We start from the raw sequence: 22,000 nt of genomic DNA, 5'->3' as shown, positions 1-22,000 counted from the left end.
GGATGAGCCAGAGTTCTTATCTAAAAGATAAGAACAATTTAGCTTGGGAGGCAAGAGGTGCACATAAAAAGATAACTGGATAGGTCTTTTGGTGGAAATGCCGGCTTTGGGGAAACGTGCATGAAGAAAAGGACAGGAACATCATTTTTCCCTTCGGTGGAGCACATCTAAGTCACAGAAGCCGTCTAACTTGAATTGAAGAGATCAACTGGACTGAGCGGCATGTAAGGGACAATATCGATCCCTGAAAAGGCAGGTTGGCCTGGAATTCTGAGGACCTCCAACACCAAGCCAAGAGGACTCAGGTTGCTTCAGTAGATAATGGAATGATCACTGAAGGTTTTCCAGGAGGTTAGCTCCTGGTATTTAGGAAAACTCGATCCTCCAGTATGGGCTGGAATTTTTACCTGCACACTAGTACAGCAGAGTTTAAAAAAACATTCTCAGCAACAGATTTCTAGATTTTTCTCTCCCCATTTTACTGTAAGTTCCCTGAGCACAGGGATTTGATTCATTGGTTCATTAGTGTCTAAGAGGTGCCTCAAACCTTTAGCAGATAAACTTTTATTGGATGAAATTGTGAGAAAAGTAATTAGTTGCTCCTTTATTAAGCTGGAACTTGAGTTTGGGTCTATCTATCACATTTGGGGAAGGAAGGGACTAAAGGAGGAAGGGATCATTTTACCCTCCAAACACTCATTTGTTGGCAAACAAGTTTCTGTGATGACAGCCACAGGCTTGACTTCCTTGCTGAAACTTGCAGTGGATCTTCTAGTTCTCCTCCAGGGCAAGGTTACACAGAAAATATAACAAGAAATCACCAGGGCGTGAAGCCCATCCAAATCCATTACATTCTGGAAGGGATCCATGGCTTCTAATCCTTCCCAAAGGACAAGAATGTAGAAATGTTCTGTTTGCCTTTCTGCTGTTTATAAACATTTCTAGTGACTTAGAGGTGTCCAGCCCCGTCCATTCAGCCAGACTCTGCGCTGGGAAATCAGAAAGCTGTCCTGATGGGAAAGGGGGTCACTCCACCCTCAGAGACTTGTGCTGTTACAGCCCAACAAATGTGCTAGAAGTTCCTCTCAATGACTTTCACTCTGATGTTTCCCCGGCAGAGTTCCATGCCCTTGGTAAATGCTAACTTACAACACACCTTAAAAGTTCACTGTGGTCATATTCTATTTTAAGAAGAAACCATAAAAGTCTCTTAGAGTCTGTTGCTAAACTAAGAATAAAATTTCATTCTTTTTATTGTTAATATTAATCAGATTTTATTCAAAACTTTTAAGTAGTTATCAATGTTGCCAGCATAAAAGTGGTTATGTCAATGCCATGCTAGTTTTTCTTGGGAGGGGGAAGCTGATATGATCTGCTTGTCTTCTACTGCCTAAAACACGGGAATTTTGAAAGATGTTCTGAGGGAAAAAACAAAAACTTCTAGCAATACATCAAATAGAAAATTTCCCAAATCAACAAAACAACAATGACAAATTTAACCTAGACACCATAAAATCAAAGGTGGTCAAAATTAAACTTGAGAAAATGATTAGCAAAAACCATTATGTTTTTTCCTTTAAAAAATTAGGAAATAATGTTTCCAGGAAACTTCTTATAGATCAAATGAGATACCTGTAACTTGTAGGAGAAACCTGGGGCCCAAATATGCTGGGGAAACCAGTTGTTTTGATCTACATTGCTACAAAAACAACAGAGCACTAAATCCAGAAAGTTTTTGCTAGTGTAACGTAAGAGTAGAGCCTGAAACTCAGAAATGCTGCCATTATGCCAGCTCCAGATCAACTCTTCATGTCTTATGAGTGTATCATAAAGGAAAAGTCTTCCAGGGAAAAGCAGTTTCGAAACAAAATAAGAGTATGGCAAGACTTCAATCCCTTACCCACAATTCCCAAACCCCAAATACTCCAAGAAATGCACTTTTCTTATCCCATTTTGTGGCAAAAGGCAAATCCAACTTTTTTACCCAAGGCAAAACTTGACCTATATCTCTCATCTGTGAGGTGAACATCAATCCATGCATTGATGTAGGAGTGGTGATGAGTTTTGATTCCAGGTGCTGCCCCAGCCTCTGCCCCAGGTGTCAGGAACACAGGGTATCAGCACCAAATCACAGGTCTCAAACCCAAGAAATTCTGGATTCAGAAGCACTGATATCCTAAAGTTTCAGATACACTGTGGATCTTATTCCTGTCCATTGCATAAGGAACCTAGAAAACTCTAAGACAGATTAATAAGTTATAGATTTTTGTTTTCTGCTGATCTTTAAAAGGCATGCAGAAAACAATCTCTTCTTTCGCTTCCTCCTTCCTGCCTTTTATTTGTGAACCAAGGAAAAGTTGGAAGTAACAATGAATAAAGTGGCAAATTGTCTATCATGCACTTTCCCCGAGGTGTGCAGGGGAGACTCAGTGAGCTGATGGCTCCACCAATGCTGCAGGAGTCTTCCATGTGGAACTGTGCCCACTGTCTATGAAACTTCTGTTACTGCCTTTGACATCTGCAGATCAAGGGAAGCACCTGGGGACCCGGAAAGATTTTCCCAGCATGGGATTCTGGAGTCTGCGCCTGTGTCAAGGATAAATAGGTCACACTAACTGACCAATCCTGTGGAGGGGCAATGTTACAAATACTTTTATGAATTACATGCCTTTCCTTCTGATGCTAACTGTTCAATTATATAGTAAGGATTTCTTTTTTTAACTAATGAGTCTGGTTTTCCTAGGTTGAAAGAAAAGTTTTGTGAAATTTCTAATTCAGTTGTAAATGTGTAAAATTCAATCCAAGTTAAAAAATGTTTCTAAAGTTCACAATTTCAAATAATTTTACTTGAACCGCTGAGAAGAAAAATTCACTAATTTTCTACACTGTCACCCTTTAGCTTGAGAATCTCAACTCTGAAAACTGTCACAATGCCAGAACCATGAACCTTTTTACTATTCAGAGTTCACTCAAAATATGATAGTGAGATTAAATAAATGCTTAACAAAAGAGATAAGCTGTCATAATACGATATTTCCTTTTTACTTTATATCTTAACAATTCCCATAAGATTTGAAGAATATCATCCTGCAAAAAGCCATATCCAAATACTATTTTATGCTTTGAAAATGTGAATTACATACTTAAAAGCGCAGTCAAATGGACTTTTGTGCACAAAACAAAGCTCTCTGTAACAATTCGTAACTTTTTCACTTGAACATTTTGCTTTAAATTTTCATAGATTCTGTTCCTTTCAAAAGCTCTTGTTGGCATGAAAGATTCCAGCTGCTTCTCAATTACTCATGGTCCTCAAGGTCATTTTTAAATCATGGGAAAGCTCTACACATTCCTCTTTCTTCTTCTTAAAAATAAATTGATATTTGATAATTATATTAATTTCGATTCTTCCCACAAAAAGTCTTCTTTGGGCTGAAAGGTATGTTTCAAGTTGGAAAGATGATGTTTTTCATTGGAAGTTTCCAATAGGAGAATGGTATGACAGATACTGTCAGGTTCTGTAAGTTGTATTCCAAATGTTAACTATTCCCAACAAAACTGTCTAAGTATTTTTTCACTAATTATCTAAAAGCCTCACCAAATTTACTTCTATTACCATATGATCAATGCAGCTGTTTTCTCCCTAGTGGCAATTAAACAATTGTAGGAAAATATACCCCAAATGATCAAAAGGTCTAATATTGATGTAAAACTGAGTTTGTTTAATTAGACTTGTATTAGTCAAACTACTTATGTAAATGCATAGTAATGACATTAGTAAGCCAGGAATTGTTATTTACAGACTGTTGCTTTAATCAACTCTTTTTAAAAAATATTTATTTTTTAGTTTTGAGTGCACAAAATATCTTTATTTTACATTTATGTAGTGCTGAAGATCAAACTCAGTGCCTCAAGCATGCTAGGCAAGCACTTTAACTCTGAGCCACAACCCCAGCCCCTTTAACCAACTCTTTATATTATCAGCTGGACAAGAAAATAACTGTCATCTTTAAAGATAACAATCTATACAAAGATTTGCAAAGTACTAAAAAAAGTTTTTAAGAAGAAAATTAGCTCATTATCTTTTTCTCCTGTTGATCTAAAATTCTTGCTTTGACCTATGATTTGCATCCTCTGGCCTGACCAAAAAGTCTTATGAACCAGGAATTTTCAGAGACTAATAAGCCAACTTTAGTTTACATTAATTCACTTATTCACAAATGCATTTCAAAATAGGGCAGACAAGGGAAGGGAGGGGGTATGTGGGTGGAATGAGATGGTCATCATTATCCTAAGTACATGTATGAAGACACAAATGATGTGAATATACTTTGCGTACAACCAGAGATATGAAAAATTGTACTCTGTGTGTAATATGAATTATAATGCATTCTACTGTCATATATATACAAATCAGAATAAATTTTAAAAAAAACAGATAAGATTAAAAGAGAAAATCAAGAGGGAACCTTGGGGGGGGGTCACAAAAGTTTCTTTCTCTTCATACTAGTGACCACACAGTCCCACAGTTTATACAGGATAAAATATTAAAATATCTTTTCACTTTTTGTCTCTAATTGCTCTCCCAGGGACCTATAAACATGTGGTCTCTGGAAATAAATGGGAATTTTTCAGCACAAATAAATACTCCAACTCCTCTTCTAAAATGAGGTGAAAATCAATTTCCCTTGTTAGTGAAGAATTGCTTTTTGTTTCTATTGATCGAGTGAAGCATTGCTCTATTTCTGAAAGTGGGAATGTTTTTTTTTTTTTTTTTTTTAATAAAAAACTTGCAGATTGATCTCTCAGAGACACAAGAAGATTTCATACTGACCCCTGAACTCTAATAAGCTGATACTCTCAGCAGACCCATATTTAACTTTGTATGGATGTCATATAAACTGAAACCCAAATATCCAATCAAAACCACACTTCCCCTTAGGTCGCTGTGCTTGGAAGCAGAGCCTGTGATTGCTGGGCTTCTCTCTGAAGCATGTGACGGGCTCCACCCAACAGGATTCCACCAGGGATGCTGAACATAGTCCAAGGATCTTTATGTGGAATTTCCTTATGTCAGTCTTTTTCAGGTGTTGTTGGCTGATGGGTCCTAGTAAATCTCATGCTGGGAGATTCCTGTTTTAGTGATTAGCATCAATACATCCGGTCCTCTGAAACAAAGATATATCCAGGTCCCAGTAGACAGCCCAAAGCTATGGAGTTCACTGATCTGGTTTCAATAAATCTTGTTAAGAAAAAATTCTACATAGCAGATGGTTTTTACTAGTCCCTATTTATGTATAGTTGATTCTTTATATCAAGGGGAGTGTGATTTCGGCATTTATGATTTTTGGTGTTCAGCATAAAACAGTTTAAAAATGTTTCAATTTTAAAAAATCGTTTAAAAATTATTTTTTTAAATGTATAACACATTTCTAGAAATAGCAGAAGGACTGACAGACAGTGACAAGTGAGGTGATTCTCAAGATTAGGATAAGGAGGGTTTTCCTTGTAGTGGGAGAAAAATCAAGTTCTTTTATCTAATACCTTACTGAGCACAGTGCAGCAATGAATCTTCTATTCAGTTAAATTAGAACATAACTAGAAAATTTGAATGTCTTGTCAGTTGATTAAATGGGGCTCTTGGTACTAAAAAATATTATTTTTCTAAAATAACCCAACCCAAGGGTCTAAAAAGAAGTTTTAGAATTAAAATGTCAGTGCGAGGCACTCAAACACTGCAGCACTTGTGACAAAGCTGTATAATCACAGGTAATGTCTGTTGGTTTAATAGCGTTCAAGGGTGACTATTAAATGAGAGCCTTTGTTTTTAGACTGTGTTGGCTCTTCTCCACCTGATATTTGTTCCTAGAACTGCCTTGATTAACGACTCAGAAGCTATTCACATGTTTTCACATAGACCTGCCAACTCTACTGATTTCCTGAACACTGACAGACATGAGAATTTAAATTTTTTTCTTTTTTACATGTACACACACCAGGAAATGAAACAAGATTACCCATGCTGTGTTGTGGAAAATAATAGAAGTGAGAAAACATTATTTTTAGATAAGACCATTTCCTAACCCTTTAATGATGGCGTACACACCTGCCCACTGTAGGTCTGAATACACATGGATGGCATGGATCCCTTCCTCTCATAGGCGATACCACTTATCTATCCCTCAGTCATTGTCTTTCATCAATGCTAACCTGCCATTTCACTGTCAGGTTCAGTGAGACAAGGAAGTCAGTACTTCCACTAACTGGAAGGACGAGAGTTACGTAAGAGGGATCTGCTGAACAAAGCGAGAAGACAAAAAAGAAAGACAGGAGCCTGCAAGTTTCCTAAGAAAGCAGTTATGGTTCTGGGTTGTCCTTCTTCAGTTCTTTTTCCACTGAAGTGTATCAGCACTTTTGACTTCTCTCATTTGTCTCTTTTTTTTTTTTCCCCCCTCTGGTACTTTAGGGAATTTGTTCCCATAATTTGTAGATTTTTAATAGTCATTTTAGCTGAATGCTCTCTGTATACAGTCACTGAAATGGAAGTGTATAAATAATAGCATCCTGGACAAAATAGTCTTTTAGGAAGTTTTAGATCCAGGACCCCCTCAGGCTCTGAAAGGTTAATTTGCCTTTTGTGTGTGACCATTAATCCAAAAGGTCATTTGTTCATGTATCTAAGACTATCCTAGAATTAGGACCTGAGCCCTGTGTGTTTGTATATACAAAAGCCCTCCTCAAGATTCCGTCTTTCTGCAGACATCTTGTCCAAGTCACAGCCACTGTTCTATACAACTAAGGTTCAGAGTCTAATGACTAACAGCGATTCTCACTTTGTACAGAACTAACTTATGAAATGGGACATCTAAAATGCCTAATGTTCAGCCACCAAACCAAACATGGTCAGCTTCAATGTTCTGGGGATCGTCCCAGCAGTTGACGGGAAGAGGCGCACACAAGGAATTCAAAGTGACTTCTCGTATTTCAGACCCCTCAAGCACACTATCTTCTCTGGACTTCTGAAGAGAGTCTTATTCACTGTGGGCCTGCTCCAGAAGACTGTGTGTATCAGGGACCCCAACGTAACAGATCACCTCCACCTTCTGTGGGGTGGGTTTTATGTGATGAGATAAACTGACCTTTAGATAAGGTGTCCGACCTTCCCCTCCCCTGACAGCTATTTTTCTCCTCAGACAGCTGCAGCTACAAACAAACCCCTAGACAGCACTCTGACAAATGAGGCTCAACCAGGATTCTCCTTTTCTCTGAATTCAGCCAACTAGCTGGCATTCCTCAGCTCATTAGGGGGCCATGAAAGACTGCACAGGCCAGGCCTGCACTTCCTCCTCCCTGGCAACCCCTGTGGCCACGTTCCCAGGATCCCTGGGGCCAGACGAGGCTGTTCCCAGTTCACATTCCAGAAATAAATAATATTTACAGCAGAGTGCAGAGCAGGCAAACCAAAAAGTACCCTCAGAGTAAGTAGACTGGACACTGGAATCCACTGGATTTGTGCTTTTCAAACCATTATTCACAGGACTCCAGAAATCTTTGTAAGTAGATATGGACTTACACTTATCAAAACCCCAAATTCCAATGCCAAATTAAGGTCAGAAGAAAGTAACAAAGAAATGTTATAAAACTAGTTACTATGACCCACAATGGTTCACTCAACAAATTCAGTAGATGGGGACTGGCCACCTATCATGTTCAAGGTCCCCAGCTAAGGTTCTTTACGATCATTATTCATTAAAAATGACTACTTTTTTTTCTACTAAGAACTTGGGAAATCTAAATAAAGGGGGCCCGGAGGTCTTCTTAAGCAAATATTCAAATGGAGTTGAAGGAGTCCCTTCATCTTTAGACTGGGGTCAGCAAACTACAGCCCACTGGCCAAATCCAGCCCTCCACTTGTTTCCATTTTTGAAAGAGGAGGAAGAGGAGCAACATTTGTCTTTGAGCAGACAAGTCTGTTAGGGTGGACAGCTACCACCCTCTGCTGTGGGAAGGCTTTGGTAAGGATCAGGAGAGATTGTGGGGCGATTTCAGCCAAGTTGGTCAATGGATGGATCTTATGAAACGAATGACAAGGTTCAGGTTTGTGTACTACAGGGTTACTGAAGCCATTCCCAGGTTCCCAAGTAGTTATGTCTGTTTACTTTTTCTACAACGCAGTATCTTGACATGGAAGGACAGCTGAAGTGGGATATTTATGCTGTCTATGAAAGATGTCTCCCTATGGGACAGCATTTTGTCCCTGGAGGATTAGGGACTAAATTGAGAGAAAAAAAGACATCCACGTACTTGTTAGGGCTGTCATGTTACCAGTAATTCCAGGCTTCACAGAGACACTGGAACAACCCATCAAACCCCAGAATAATGACACGGGTGACACTGGGCTCTGAACTTGACATAACCTGAGGACTTTTCACTTAGGATGGACTCAGCCCAGGACTATCTTTCCTCTTTCTCATCTATCTGCTTCAACTGACAAGCTGAAAATTGGATCACACCGCTAACATAAAATATTAATAAACTGTCCTCCTACAGAGGACAGGCAGGATAGTTTCTTTTAATAGAAAGGCAAATACATTTTTTAAAAAAATACTTTTTAGTTGTTGATAGACCTTTATTTTACTTATTTATTTATATGTGGTGCTGAGAATCGAACCCAGTGTCTCACACATGCTGCAAGCGCTCTACCACTGAGCCATAACCCCAGCCCTTAAATACATTTAAAAAAATTTTTTTAGTAGTAGATGGACACAATATCTTTTTTTTTAATCTAGTTTTTTAATGTGGTGCTGGGGATCGAATTCAGTGCCTCATGCATACTAGGCAAGTGCTCTACCACTGAGCCACAATCCCAGCCCTTGAATACATTTTTTTAAGCCAAAAAAAAAGTTTGTAAACTCACCTAGAAAAATCCCCCTTTGCCTCCTGTGGAAGAAAAAAATGCAATATCAGTGAGACACAAAAATTCAGCCATAGACTTTAAAATACATTGTTATCATCCAATTTGCTATAGGAATACCATGAGGCAGGAAAAAGTTCCTTTGCTCCCTGAATATGAGACACCAGGCCAAACTGTAGAAGGTAAAATATAAAGAACATGACTCATAATGACAAAAGGCAAGTTTCCAAAGCTTGGTCCTGGTCTCACTTGTTCAGGTTTAAAGTTTCTGAACTTCGCACCTGTCTGGATAGAACTCCTTCTTATGTCACTTTTTGTTCCATTTGGTGTTGTGGACTATTTCTCCATTTCAGAAAGACTTAGAGGCAGGAGCCATGGAAACTTAACAGTGTTCTAGAAATATCTGTTGATGGAATAACTTCATGATATCAATTTCAACTCACCTTGCCATCATTATAGCGAATACTCTCAAAGCCATCTCTATTTCTCTCTTTTTACATAAGCTAAAGATTTTTCTGTCTTTTCAGGGGATGGGGTGAGTCTTTGGCAATTAATTCTAGCTATTCTCTTGGCTTTCTCCACGGATGAAGAGTGTTACCAAACTTCAAAGAAAAAAAAAATGGGGTTATTGAATGACCTCAGTTTCTCCCAGGCTCATAAACACACAGCTTCCTTTACAGTGATAGAGTTGGCTAACACTTCAGGAATGGTAGAAACTGCTATTTACTGCCATGGGATCAGTATTCCTAATGGCTTCTTCCAGCTTCTAGCTAGAAACACTTAGGAAGACAAATAATGGAAACAGTATCACCTGTGAGTGGTCAGTCTTATTTCCTCTTCCTTTTTTGTAGAGCAACTTACCTGTAAAATATAGGAGGCCAATTCAAACACCACTTCACTGTCGACATCAATAAGCTCCTGAAAGGGAATCCCAACAGGGAAGGTGAGTTTGGTACTTAACAATGACTTCTTTCTGACATCTCTCTCAAAAGAGACCTGGTCTATTTGAGGATTTTCCAGAATCTCAAATACCCATAGACTGTCTTTAGTCCCCAAGATCACTGCTCTGAATTACTGGTCTCCATCACTCCCTGACAGTGTTTTTTTCAGCTTTGAGCCAGAAGGGACCAGTGCTCCTGGGCCTATATAGTCACCTCAAAGGCTTCATCTTTAAATCATGATGAGACATTAATGGGTGGTCCACCTGTTCATCTGATTAGTCACTGGAATGTGGTGGCATGATCATGAATTGAATTTTCTTTGTAAATTCTACTTCAGAACTAGGAGCAAGGCTTCGTTGAAAGAAATGTTGTACTGGGATAGCATTAACCCTTTATGTTAAGACGAAAGTTAGACAAAATTAAAAATACAGTTCCTTGGTTGCACTAGCCACATTTCTTTCATGGCCTCATGGTTCAGGGTCACCAGTGGCTATCATGTTGTAGCAGAGATACAGAACATTTCTATCATGGTTCTATCAGTCAGAGCTATTATAGAGTCTAGTCTAAATATGCGTCTGCCCTATTAGTTCTTCTTCCAAATACCTAATTATGATCAAGGGACAAGGTCTTAAAAAAGAACATAAACTTCTGGGTTTTTTAAAAAAATCCATATTCAAAATATGCATACAGTTAAACGCTATATAAGTATGTTTTGGTCAATGGTGGATCACATATACGATGGTGATTTCATAAATTTGTATCACCTAATGATGTCACAGCCATCAGAGTTTGTGTAAGTACAGTATGATGTTTGTACAGTAAAAAAAAAAATCACTTAATAGTACAATTATCAGAATATATCCCTGGCATTAAGTGACACATGACTATAACTATAGTCCCACCTTTTTTTTTTAACAGCTTTATTGAGGTAGAATAAACACATATGAAAACTACACATGTGCATACATCTGTGATACCATCAATGTGATCAAGGTAATGAACATGTCCATCATCTCCAAAGATGTCTTGGTGTGTGTGGTAAAACACTTAACATGACCTACCCTCTTAATTAACTTCTCAGTGCACAACACTGTATTGTTATATATAGTTCCTATGTTAGATGCAAAGGGAAACCTGGATTCCACTGGCGTGTAACAATAATAAAAATGTTAATCAACCTCAAGATTAAGTAGAAATATCTATCTTGATTTTTTTTTTCTTTCCCAAATATCACCAGATCCTATAGTGAGTGACTGGATGACAGAGTTAGACATAGGAGAGATTTAGAGACCAAGCTCAGCCCCATGTTTTATTGAGAATAGAAATTCAAAATCATGAAGAGGCTTACCCAAGGTCACAAGGTCAAGTTATGGAACTGGAAACAAACTCTTGACTTCTTTCTTTCAGTACTGGGGATTGAACTCAGGGTGCTCCACCGCTGAGCTACATCCCCGTCCCTTTTTAGTTTTTATTTTGGAACAGGGTCTCCCCAAGTTGCTCCGACTGGCCTCAAATGTGTGATCCTCCTACCTCAGTTAGGATTACAGACATTTCCCACCGCATCTGGAAACAAATGCTTAACTCCCCATACAATACATGACCTTGCCTGGGACCTGCATTCCCCACATCAATAAGGGCTCAGTCTTGGCCAACATATTCTCAGAACAGTATCTATAATTGAAGTTATCTTTTAGATTTACTCTCCACTTGAATTATAAAACAAACTCTGATCCATGGATTTTCCAGTTTGGGGAGGGAGTCCAGAATTAGCCCATGGAACTCAAAACAATGTATTCAAGCAATCCTGTATCTTTCGAAGGAAGGATATCCTCAGGCTCTTTCAAGTCCAGGAATTTCAAAGTTGGATAATAATATTTGCTACTGAACCACCCCAGAAATGTGGACTAAGAGACTAATAAGCATGTGGAAGAATGGGGGACAATAATTCTTTATGTTGAACCAGCTGAAAGAGGTTTATGGCTGCTGTAATTGATATAGACCGTCAGTCTGGGAAGTGGAGGAATGTTTGGAATTGCAGTTCTGGGATTACCAGGTCCCATCAGAATGTAAATCATTTAACAGTGGACAAATGATTTAACAGAAACCCTGTCCACCGTTTCCATAACAGATCATTTCTACTCTTAATATGTCCATTTCCTCTCCCACCGATTGGCTTCCTAACTCGTTCTGGGGACTTGTTAGCATTCTGCTGTGTGTGTGCTCTTCTGTCAAACATTTACACCTATGCTGCGACTAATGATCAGCGAGTTAATGGTTAACATCCACTGGAAGCTCATCAAACGTGTAACTAACTCACAACCAACCATCAGAAAACAACCCTAAAGTTTAAGCATAGCTTTCAGTTCACCATTTGATTCACCTGCTAAATGAAAATGTCTCTAGCTGTGGGGGAAGGGAGGATGGATGTGAGAGGGGGAAGGCCTTCTCTTTTACACAGCAATAGGCAGTGCCAGGAGGCTGTGTGGGTGAATATTAACTGCAGACTAGCCACAGTAAAGCTTCTCACAGAAGACCAGTTAATGGTCCACCTAGTTTATGCAAGTTCTCTCTCACCTTGGCTGTCAGGGCAGGTGGGAACTAGCACCTTTAACTGGGGTAAGTTTTCTTTCACCTTCTCTGACCTTGACCATCTCCCAGCAAAGGCAATACAAAGGGCGAGAGTCAAAATGTACCCAATAAGAGAAAAGCATGGAAGAACTAAGTGTCCCAACACTGGAAAACCTGGTGGACAGCAGAGCTGCTGCTTACTATTACCCATTTCTAATCAGTATCAACTGAGTTCAAGACTCATCTCTTTGGATGTCCTCAGGTGCATCCACACAGAGACCTAAAAGGTGGTCTAAGAACCTATCTAGGAATGGTGGTGAGACATGCTCCCGATTGTTAAGAAAAGACTTTCATATTCTGGTGCTTTCTGCCCGATTCCCTGCTGTAGTTTATTCACGTGCCTTCCCCAACTCCTGTGGTTACCCCCCTCACCTTTACACCTCCCTCTCCCAGGTGGTTTTAGCTGCAGATTCCCACGATGGAACAAAGCCCTAGACTTTCTGCCCACTCCATAAACTTCCCATTGTACTGCAAAACCTGAAAGCCAACTTCCCCCAGAGGAGTTAACAGGAGTTTCCAGGGGTCTTCCTGTCAGAAATGTGCTGCCATTTAACATTCAAAAGACTGACTCTACCTTTCTCTCCTCTGACTTCCCTGGCAATCCAGAAGTGGCTTCTTTCATGTGTTTCTGCTCAAGCAGAGGAAATAAACTGAATGAGACAATAAGGAGTGTGTGCAAAGATCCCTGCTTGCCTGAGGCTCTGAGATTTCCCTTGAGGAAGGATAAAATGGGGAAGTGGGAGGGGAGGCAGGAGACTCTTCAAGGGAGATCTGTAGGCAGCCTCCATCTGGCCATATTAAGAGGCTGGGCTTGTTCAATCCACAGCTTTGTGCTGTGGCCCCCGGTGCCCTCAAGCATCTTTTGAAGAGGGCTTTCTGCAGGGTTGTTTTCTGAGCTAGAATCTTGCCTGGAACCCAGTGTAGTGGCAAACCTGACAATTTTATCTTGGTACTAGTAAAGGTACAGGCTGCTAAAGAATGCAATGTCTTTTGGTCACTGGGGCCATTTTGTGTGCACTTTGGGCATCTGTTTTCCTTACTATAGAATAATGTGTGCCACATTCTCTGATCTTTGGAAAATGGTATGGAATGATAAAACCTGACCAGGTGTGTATGTGTATGCCCCGGGTAAGGAGGGCTGATGGTCCACTTCCTCTCACTGTGCACTGTTTCATCCTAGGTGAGGAAGAAGCTAAATGAAGAGGCCTGAGACCAAATATCATCCCACGACGGCTAGCAATGATCTCAGGAAGATTTCCATCACAGGGTCTCCATGTGTTCCAAAGGGTCCCAGGAGAACCCCATGAGGAAGGTATGGTGGATGTTTGTCAATCATCCTGGGCAACTGAGTTCTTCCCGATCCTTTGTTTGTGGGGAATATTTGGTGGTGGTCTTTATACGCCCCCAAGAAGCCTGATGGAAAGCATTCCCCCATGGTCAGGTATTATAGAAATTCCAACTTTCATGAAGATTATTGAGATAACTATAAAGTGAAATATAATTAACAACCATATGGTAGGTTGAGATGATGTAAGTGAGCATGACTCTTGTAAAGTCTGCTCAGAACCCCTTGCAAGGCTGGTCCAAGGCTTTCCTAATCTATCCTCACCCGCAGATGCCATCTTTACTCTCTCACCCACAGAACACCTAAAAAGTCCTCACAAAGCTCTATATTCTAGTCCCAACCCAACAGCTCAGGGACATCAAATAAGTCACCTCTTTGAGTTGCATTTTCCTTATCAGTCAAATGGGGAGAACAGCTTCTTTTCTGCTTATTTTATTGGTTTTGATGAGACATAAAGCTGATTTAGAAACTAGAGAACACATGCCTTATTACTTATTTCCATTCACCGGTATCTATAGATAACCCAAACTCTACAGTTTTGCCACGTTAGTGTGCCTACAGGAATCTTTAGTAAGATTTTTTTTTTTTTTTTTTTTTTTTAAAGAGATGGGTAGCATGGTGTGTGTGTGTGTGTGTGTGTGTGTGTGTGTGTGTGTGTGTGTGTACTGGTTACCATGTATATAAGGGCTAATTTAGTGCATCAACTTGACTGTCTATGAGGTGCCCAGATTAAACATAATGTGCCTGTGGGGGTGTTCTTGGATGAGCTTTGTGTTTGAATCAGTGGACTCAGGAGATGACCCTCCCTAATGTGAGTGGGCATCACCCAATTCCTTAAGGACCTAAATAGAACCAAAGAGAGAGGAAAGGAGAATTTTCTCCTTTTTTCTCATCCCTCGCCATTAGAACTGAGACAGCTCATCTCATCTCCTGCTCTTGGCTGGTAGTTACCCTACTGGCTCCCCTGGTTCTCAGTCTTTGAGCTTAGACTGAGTCATACCCACAGCTTTCCTGGGACTCCAGCTTACAGATGGCAGGTCATGGACTTAGCCTGCAGTCACAGTGCCAACCCCACATGATAAATGTCTTTCACTGTATCCATGTGTATGTTATTGTTGTGTTTCTGTAGAGGACCCTGACAAAACAGTATAAACCGTTTAAGTGGGTCACCAAGCCGCATTTAGCTCAGCGTGCTATCTTCTTCTTCCTTCTCATGTTTGTGTAGCTGCCATGCCTCATTGCACAACTCATAATGCTACACAAAGTTGCCCCTGGGCAAACACGGGCTGTGGTGCAGGATAAGACTACTGCGCTCTTGCACAATCCCTCCTTCTCAGCCCTTTGCCAGCTCTTCAGCAGTCAAGTCACTTCATGTTTGCCTCATGACCACAGGAGTGCATGTGGTCCCTGCTGAGCCGCGACTCTAATTCTGGGCCATGGAGATTTCTCATGCTGGTCGCTGCAGACAGCCCCATGTTATGATCCCAAGGAATCCCTCTTTTAGAAGTCTGGGCACAGCCAAGATGACATGTCCGTGTGGGTTTGTTTCTAGAGAACTGAAAAAGAAAGTCTCTCCCTGTCCATCTTTATTTCTGCTCCCTGTCATACAAATACATGCACCAAATCTGCATCAATCAAAGGCAGAGATAAGGAACAGGGTTCTATAATTCTGAGGCTAATATTTATGTTGGTTTCTCCATCCTGTAGGACTTGATTCTGGGCTTCGTTTCTCTCACCTACAGATGATATGATGTCATCTGTTCATTAGCAAAGCTCTTGGAGGATCTTCCAACAAAAGACCATTTATTTCATTATCAATAAGAGTGATAACATAGGCTTAAGTAGCAAATAGAGCCCAATGATAATTACTTAAACTCCAATAATAAGTGAAACTCCCAGACCAATGCAGACTTTTCAGAAAGGAAGGCTGGTTGAGACCCTCAGCACACTCAAAATAGGAATTTTAAGCTTTTCCTTCTCTGTCATGACCTGCTCTCAGTGCATGCCTGTAGGCTCAGATCACAATACCCCAAGAAATGTGCAAATCCTTGCTCTCCAGGTTCAGAAAGCAATGAATTAAAAACACTTTTCTGAACCTTGTCAGTGTGCCTAGTCCAGGGATACGCTGTGGAAGCTGACCACAAAAATCCACTCAGAAAATATTCATGCCAACTTTTCCTCCAGCCCAAGGGAGTGAATTTCAGTCCACCTTCAGATGACAACTGTGGGTCTTGTTCTTTGATTATCCTTGTTGGACAAGATAAGCATTGAGATTGAGCATAATTTAAGTGCGGTGAATATGCTTAAGGAGTGGAATACTATATGATTAAAATCCGAGATTCACTGATAGGGATTAACTGTGGTCACTGAAGGCAGGTGGGCTGTGGCTGGAGGAGGTGGGTCATAGGGGTATGCCGCCTTTGGGGTTTCTATTTTGTCCATGGTGAGGGGAGCGGTCTTGTTCTCTCTCTGTTTCCTGGTACCATGTCCTGAGCTGCTTTCCTCTGCCACACCCTTCTGCCATGATGTTCTGCCCCGACCTTGGGTCCTGAGGAATGGAGCCAGCTGTCTGTGGACTGAGACCTCTGAAACCCTGAGCCCCAAATAAACCTTTCCTCGTCTAAAATTGTTCTTCTCAGGTCCTTTGGTCACAGCAGTAAAAAAGCTGACTGAAACACCTACATTTGTTGTTTGCAAGAGTTCTGGAGGTTACTGTGACAGCAATTTCACTGTCTCACTGTGGAACTCAGAGCCAGTGGACTTCGATCCAGCAGCCAGGACACAGGGGAAGAGCTCGGAGTCCACATGAATCTAGTCACTCTGTCTAGGGTGACAAGAGCACTGCCTGCAATGGGGGCTGACTGATGGGCTTCTTTGGTTGGCCTAGAAGACGGGAGGCCGGGGAAGGTTTGCCAGGATGATTCTGCGGTCTCGTAAGCCCCTTCCCAGGGAACACGAGCATCCCAGGCCAGGCTGAATTCCCATGTAACTTTTCCATGGAACTGGACACATATTTCTACCAAATGAGTTTTATCCATTCCTTGGTCACACGTTTTCTTTCCATTCCCCACCTGTCACCGTAGTGAGTTAAAACACATCAGAAATGTTGGGGGCCATGTGGGTGTCAATAAACCCACCCACACTCCTTCCTTTTCCACTTAAAACAGATCATTACAGCCCCACTTTCACCGACATACTTTAAATTTCTGTGACTTATAGATTATGATTATCTTTCCCTACTCTTTTGTAGACAATAGGGAGATGTGAGGGAAGAGAAAGTGAGAGAGAGAGAGATTCTCTATGGTTTTTCTGCCTCCTGGTGTAGAGAAGCAGGTGGGGAGATGGTGTATATGGTTTGGGAAAAATAAAAAAATGAAATGAAGCCAAATGAAACACCTCTTCTCGTCTGGCTGCTGTTGAACAGATCAAAAATTCGGTTCTCTAGAGGAGATGAACAGGAAGCTGCTGTTAAAAGGAAGTCTATAATTGGAGCACAGGCTACTCCCTCCTCTCAAATCCTGGATATAAAAGAATATCTGTCAGGTGGGAATGGGAAGGGGCATCCCTGGAGGAATTAGGAGCCAAGGAGAAAAGATATCAGATGCTGGTATCCAAGGTTCCCCAAGAAAAAACCAGCTTGCCCCTGGACCACTCCACAGGGACAGCACCAGGACCCCGGCCCTCACCGCATTCAGGCAGCTTTTAAGCTCCTCACCCTTGAATATGAGTGGAAACACCAGGATCATCGGACAACTGAGGAAACCTCCTACAGGGGAGACAGAGATCAAAACAAACAGCCAAAGAAAGAACTGCTGGGAGCAGCGAGGACACCGAGTGTATGCACTATAATCAGAATAATGAGGGCGATAGGAGCGGTGTTTCCTAAGACAATAACAGAACAATATAGAAAAGGGAAAAATCAGAGACACAAAGGAACTCCTGGGAATTAAGGAAAAAATGACAGCAAAGGTTAAAACGTCTATAGAAGAGATTAATACTGACAAAAATCTCCCAGAAAGTAGGACAAAGAGACAGAGATGGACAGTTGGAGAGGTGAGAAATAAGGAGGAGGCTGTGCCCAGCACTCAAAGCACAGCAGCTCCAGAAAGAGAGGACAACAGCGGGGAGAAGACGGTAAAGAAACAGCACAAACATGACCCCCCAGAACTGAAGAGTGCAAGTCTCCTTGTACAAGGACTGGTATATACGAATATCCTGAATAAGACTAAAAGTGCCATGAATACCCAGCATTATGCCCACAACAGGCACACTTCTGAAATTTCAGATTGAGAGAAATGGAGGAGATCCTGAAAGATCTCATCGTGTGTGTGGGTGCATGCATGTGTGTGTGTGAGTGTGTGTGTGTGTGTGCACGTGCACGCGCTGAGATGGGAAGATCACTTATAATGGATAGGACGGTGGACTTCTGCAGAACAGCACTTGAGAGTCAGAGATGTCGTCATTCTGTATTCCTGCTCCAAACCATTCATTAGATATGAGGGTAAGGCATTTTCAAATTCACAAGGACCTAGATGTTTTATGCAATTGACACTACATAATACATGATTTCTCAGAATTTACTGGGGAATAGTCTCCAAAAGGGGGAAATAAAAAAGGATCCAAGAGGCAGAGGAAGCGATACAGTGTAGGGGTGGGGAAAGACGGGGGGCTGGGGGGCTCCTGGGTGAGAGCTGTGAAGGAGGCCAGGTTCAGCTAGAGCAGAAGGGCAGAGGATTCCCAGGGGCAGGTCCCAGGAAAATCAACAGCAGTAGCAGCCGCCAAAATCCAACCAAAGAGAGAACTGGGGAATTACCTTTGCATTGGAAATTAATATTGGAATGCATTTGGGAATCTGTAGGATTGTTTAGTTTCTGTGTATCCTTGGGGGCGGGGAGGGGAAACAAAGGATACAGAGAAACTCAACTCAACAAGTAAAAGCAAGGCCATTAACCCCTCCAGGTACAACAACTGATTGTCTAAGAACAGAATCGGAACCACAGGATACTATGGATCAGTCATCACAATGGCATGCTGATGATTACGGCTTCATCCCAGAATTATGTTATTGCCCTATTGAGAAATGGGAAAAGAGAAAGTGTGGGTGGTTGTATGGGACACCCCGATCCTCATCTATCTTGAAAAGAATTCACCACCTAAATTGGACAAATCAGAAACAAAAGGGCCATTTATTTAGAAATAGAGGTAAGCTCTAGAAGAAACAGCTACCATCTTGACAGTGGTAGCAGTGGTCAGAAAGGAGGTGGGCACATTTTCATCAGAAGCCTTCTAGAAACATTTAACTTCAAAACTATGCAGCATATTATTTTGATAAAACTAAGACTTCTTTTCCTTAGTGTTGGGGAATCAAAGCCAGGACCTCACATAGGCTAGGGGAGAGTTCTACCACTGAGCTGCACCCCAGCCCCTAGGAAAGATAAATCTTTATATTTTAAAATGTGAGTGAAGCAGGTCTTTGAGGAAGCCGGGATAGCAGTTGATTTCACCTAAACAACTTTGATTCTAATATGCTGTGGGAATCGGTCCCCAAGAGACAGGGTGGGAGCTGATGGTGGTAAGCTGCTGGGTAAACAGAAGCCTGGGGTAGCTGTGACAGGCCAGGAGGCTGACCCTGTCTCCTGGGCTCTCCAAAGCCTCAGAAGGCCAGGCGGCCATGTGGATGGACAGCCAACAGAAACTCCTCAGGGCTGACTCCAAGTGGCTAACCGTGCTAAGTACTTCCAAGAAGGTGAGCATAGGGCCTTGCAATATCTTTGTTCAAAGAGGAAGACCAGACCTGGAGACATGTCAGAGGGTGTTCACATTTAGTGCATTCCCTAAGCGACAGAGCTGGGAAGGGAAGCCGAGTCTGTCCCAGCAAAAGCTGAACTCCTAGTCACTCTGCTTCTCGGCTCCCTATTTCTACCTGTTCAACCACTGGAAACAGGGCACCGCCAGTCACGCTGCTTCCAGGTTCTTTCTCTTGGAATCCCTCCCTTGAGCGCTCACCAGATTCCATCTCTGGAAAGTTAATCATTCCTGCTCTACTCCCCTCACAGGTTAGGAGGTAACAAATGAATGTAAAGACCATTTTTTGTAAGCCAGGTGCAGTGGCATATGTCTATAATCCCAGCAGTTCTAGAGGATGAGGCAGGAGGATCGTGAGTTTGAAACCCATCTCAGCCACCTAGTAAGACCTTAAGCACGGTCCACACCCAAAGGACTTAAAAACAGCATACTACAGGGACACAGCCACATCAATGTTTACAGCAGCACAATTCACAATAGCTAAACTGTGGAACCAAACTAGATGTCCTTCAGTGGATAAATGGATAAAAAAAAAAAAAATGTGGCATATACACAATGGAATATTACTCAGCAATAAAAGAGAATAAAATCATGGCATTTGCAGGTAAATAGATGGTGTTGGAGAAGATAATGGTAAGTGAAGTTAGCCAATCCCCAAAAAACAAATGTTTTCTCTGGTATAAGGTGACTGACTCATAGTGGGGTAGGAAGTGGGAGCATGAGAGAAATAGATGAACCCCAGATAGGGCAGAGGGGTGGGAGGGGAAAGGAGGGGGCAGGGGGTTATCAAGGATGTGGAATGTGATGGACATCATTATCCAAAGTACATGTATGAAGACACAAATTGGTGTGAACATAGTTTATTTACAACCCGAGATATGAAAAAAATGTGCTCTATATGTGTAACAAGGATTACATTCCACTGTCATTAAAAAAAAATAATAATAACAATAAAGGACCCTAAACAATTTAGTGAGACCCTGTCTCAAAATAAATCATAAAATAGGTGTGTGTGGTGGGGTAAGCGCCCCGAATACAAACAACAACAACAAGACAAACAAAACATTTGTAACCTTATTTATGCAAATAGAACTATTACTTTGACCAGGAGAAGGAGACAGGGGGGTCTTGGGATGCTGTCTGGTCTCCGACATAAACTTTAGAGAAGCCAATCCTGGGTCATTTGTGGTCTCTTGCTTGCCTGACCAAGCTCAAATGAGGATTTTTGAGAAGAGAGTTCTGGGATTCCCGAACGATGTTACCCCCCCCCCCCCAACCACTCAGCAACAGGGATGATGCTGTGGCACTGTGACTTTAAATGTGGCTGGCTTGGCAGTCATCACCACCTCCACTTGGGAAATCTGAGGATTTCTTCTTTTTAAAAATTGTAAAGAATTCCAGAGTCAGTTCCAGCTCAGGATCTGTGACCTGACAGATGGAACAGCTCCAAAACCAAAAATGTTTCCTCTCGCTTTGACCCAGGTGTCTGCCACCTACGACCCGGGGCAATTTTCTACTTGCACAGCTTGGGAGTGATTTCCTGGCTTCAGTGGCTCCCCAGTCATTTCCTTTAGCTCAAATCTGCCACCTGGTGGATGGTGCTCACTTTTTAATTTCACAACTTTTAAAAAATGTTTTCACATTTAAAAAACCATCAGGTGCTTTTTACAATCTGTGAGGTATCTGCATAGTATTATTATTTCCATTTTATAATGAGAAAAATGGGGTGAGAGGAAGGAATTTGTAAGTACCCGGAGCTGCAGTTAGTGTCTTTTTCCTCCATTCAGCAAAAACCAAAAATACTATCGTCTGAGTGTGCTGGGTTGGAGCCCAGTGTTAAGTCCTGGCTCAGCAACTGTCACCAAGTGAGGTGTTTGACAGAATTGAATCTGATCACTGCCAGGCCCTCTGTCACACTGAACGTTTGCACTTGCTGGAACTACTCTGTGCAATGAATGTGCTGATTTATTTCCAGAAGGGGAAGCCAAAGCTGGTACCTCATTTCAACTCTTGGTTTTAAAGTTTGGTGGGTGTTGCAACTCCCCAAACCTGAGTAAGTTACATACAAAAACACAGGCTGCAGGATCTCCTTGGAATCCTTCGAATACCTCCTGTGACCACCTCGCCAACAGCCACACTTGGATTTGAAGTTCTTTGTGCTGCTAGGGTGCTCTCTATTGCAAGGACAGCGTGTCCAGAGGGCAGAGCATGGCCCTGGCTGAGCTGTGACCTGGCCACTTCAACCGACTGACTGGTGTTGAGGTGGTGAAACTTTTAAGAAGTGAGGCCTACTGGACAGGAATTAGGTCACAGGGATGTGTGAAGGATGAATGGTCTTGCAGAGTGGGTTGGATCTCACAAGGGTGAATC

The 22,000-nt window shown here is 41.6% G+C and overlaps 1 protein-coding gene across 4 annotated transcripts in view; it reads right to left on the bottom strand.

Moving 5' to 3' along the window:
• The window catches only part of Frmd4a (FERM domain containing 4A), a 287,644-nt gene that overhangs the window by 89,068 nt on the left and 176,576 nt on the right, over nucleotides 1–22,000 (bottom strand). For 3 of the 4 annotated variants that reach the window (XM_076831358.1, XM_076831357.1, XM_076831359.1), the window contains exons 6-7: nucleotides 9,773–9,829; nucleotides 8,915–8,937 (exon numbers count right to left, since the gene is read on the bottom strand). In XM_076831358.1, coding sequence (XP_076687473.1) covers nucleotides 8,915–8,937; nucleotides 9,773–9,829 — 80 coding nt within the window. The remainder of the gene's footprint in view (nucleotides 1–8,914; nucleotides 8,938–9,772; nucleotides 9,830–22,000) is intronic. The other variant, XM_076831360.1, reaches the window with a different exon arrangement.

This window comes from Callospermophilus lateralis, chromosome 13 (assembly GCF_048772815.1).
Source record: "Callospermophilus lateralis isolate mCalLat2 chromosome 13, mCalLat2.hap1, whole genome shotgun sequence".
Classification (NCBI taxonomy): domain Eukaryota; kingdom Metazoa; phylum Chordata; class Mammalia; order Rodentia; family Sciuridae; genus Callospermophilus; species Callospermophilus lateralis.
The sequence above is the reverse complement of the archived record's forward strand: the minus strand, read 5'-3'. Positions and strand labels throughout refer to the sequence as shown.